Source organism: Verticillium alfalfae, genomic scaffold (assembly GCF_000150825.1).
Source record: "Verticillium alfalfae VaMs.102 supercont1.7 genomic scaffold, whole genome shotgun sequence".
NCBI classification, from domain to species: Eukaryota; Fungi; Ascomycota; class Sordariomycetes; order Glomerellales; family Plectosphaerellaceae; genus Verticillium; species Verticillium alfalfae.
Window position 1 is genome coordinate 373286 of NW_003315032.1, and position 1399 is coordinate 374684.

The following is a 1399-nucleotide window of genomic DNA, read 5'->3' on the forward strand; positions in this document are numbered from 1 at the left end:
GACAGCATCCTGGTCACGCACAGAGGCGAGTCGAAAGCGGCGCGCCTTCCAGGACGAGTGTCCGCGCCTTCAGCTCTGCCCATACCTAGCACACCACCATCTGGCCCAACATCGCTCGCGTGGCGTCTGCCCGTCTCAACATCCGTCGCGCTCCCCAGCACGCGTGATGAGCTCCAGCCGACGGTCCCGTGGAGCGCCCGCGACTTGACCCCCAGGTCAGCCACGGCATGCCGGCAGTGCGGCGAGGCCGTCGTTCCCGAAGACAGGCTCGATGTGTGGAAAGACCTGCCGAGCGAGAACTGGGCTGAGATGATGGACTTTTGGCACTGCCACAAGCCTCACGACCACGACCAAGAGAAGAACGGCGACGACGGCGATGACGAGCACCTCACGAAGCGAGGCTATGGTGCCAACTCGTCCATAGCGGCCCAGACGCGCGTCGGCTTTGTAGACCTGACCTCCTTTCTCCTCGCCGAGGAGGACTGCATCAACCTGAGAGTAAGTTTCCTCCCCCCCCCCCCTCTCAAGCGCGGCCCTTCCCCTCGCTATTCCGTATCCTTGCCGCACGGAGCTACAAGAAGGCGGCCATGTCCGGGCTTCGTCCCATCTCAGTGGCGTGGTCACCGATACCCAGCTCCAATACAAACACACACCCCGAGCCGTTCCCCATCCCGGTCTCCCCAGGAGAGGGCTTGCCTGACGCGCCCATGCGAACCCCCCTGTTCTTCTCTCTCGCAGCGAGGGCCACGGCGCGGTTCATGTGGTCGTCAGGCATGAAAAGGGCGCCCTCGCAAGGTCCCATACGAGAGTTTCATCAGAGGGGTGATGTTTCTTCCGGACGGTAAGCGAGGGACATTGCATAATAAGAACCACCTTCATAGATAGGAATTCAAGCTGGCTCACGACCCCCCTTGCTGCTCTTAATGCACACACACACATACACACGCACACATACACACACACACACGCGCGCGCACGCACACCGTGAACCACCACGTCTTGCATTCCGCCCAAAAACTTATCCTCGTGACAGTTCTCCACGCCAGATGCAACATCGACACGCAGCACCACCGCCGCCGCCGCCCTCGACGCCTCCCCAGCGGCCCAGCCCCCCCGCCTACTCCACGTCACTTGCGCCAGCGGCGCGGTCCACATTGGCTTCTACAACACGTCCCATCGCCTCCGTCGTCCTCTTCAAGTGGCAGACGAACCTGTCAGACGACCCGCCACCGTCGCCCGCCTCCGCCGGCCTCCGCCGCTGGGCCGAGAACCGCACCGCCCCACAGGCCCAGAATGGCCTCGGGGGGGACCCTCCCTCGCGAAGGTTCTTCCCGCTTCCGGCTCGTCCAAAGTCCGTCATCGTGCCCCCGATCCAGGGGCCCGCCAAAACCCCAAACGA

The 1399-nt window shown here is 63.4% G+C and overlaps 1 protein-coding gene across 1 annotated transcript in view; it reads left to right on the plus strand.

Moving 5' to 3' along the window:
* The window catches only part of VDBG_05949 (conserved hypothetical protein), a gene marked incomplete at both ends in the record, with an annotated part of 1007 nt that extends 162 nt beyond the window's left edge, over window positions 1–845 (plus strand). Inside the window, 2 exons of the mRNA XM_003003461.1 lie at window positions 6–498; window positions 660–845. Coding sequence (XP_003003507.1) covers window positions 6–498; window positions 660–845 — 679 coding nt within the window. The remainder of the gene's footprint in view (window positions 1–5; window positions 499–659) is intronic.
* Window positions 846–1399: the final 554 nt, after the last annotated feature.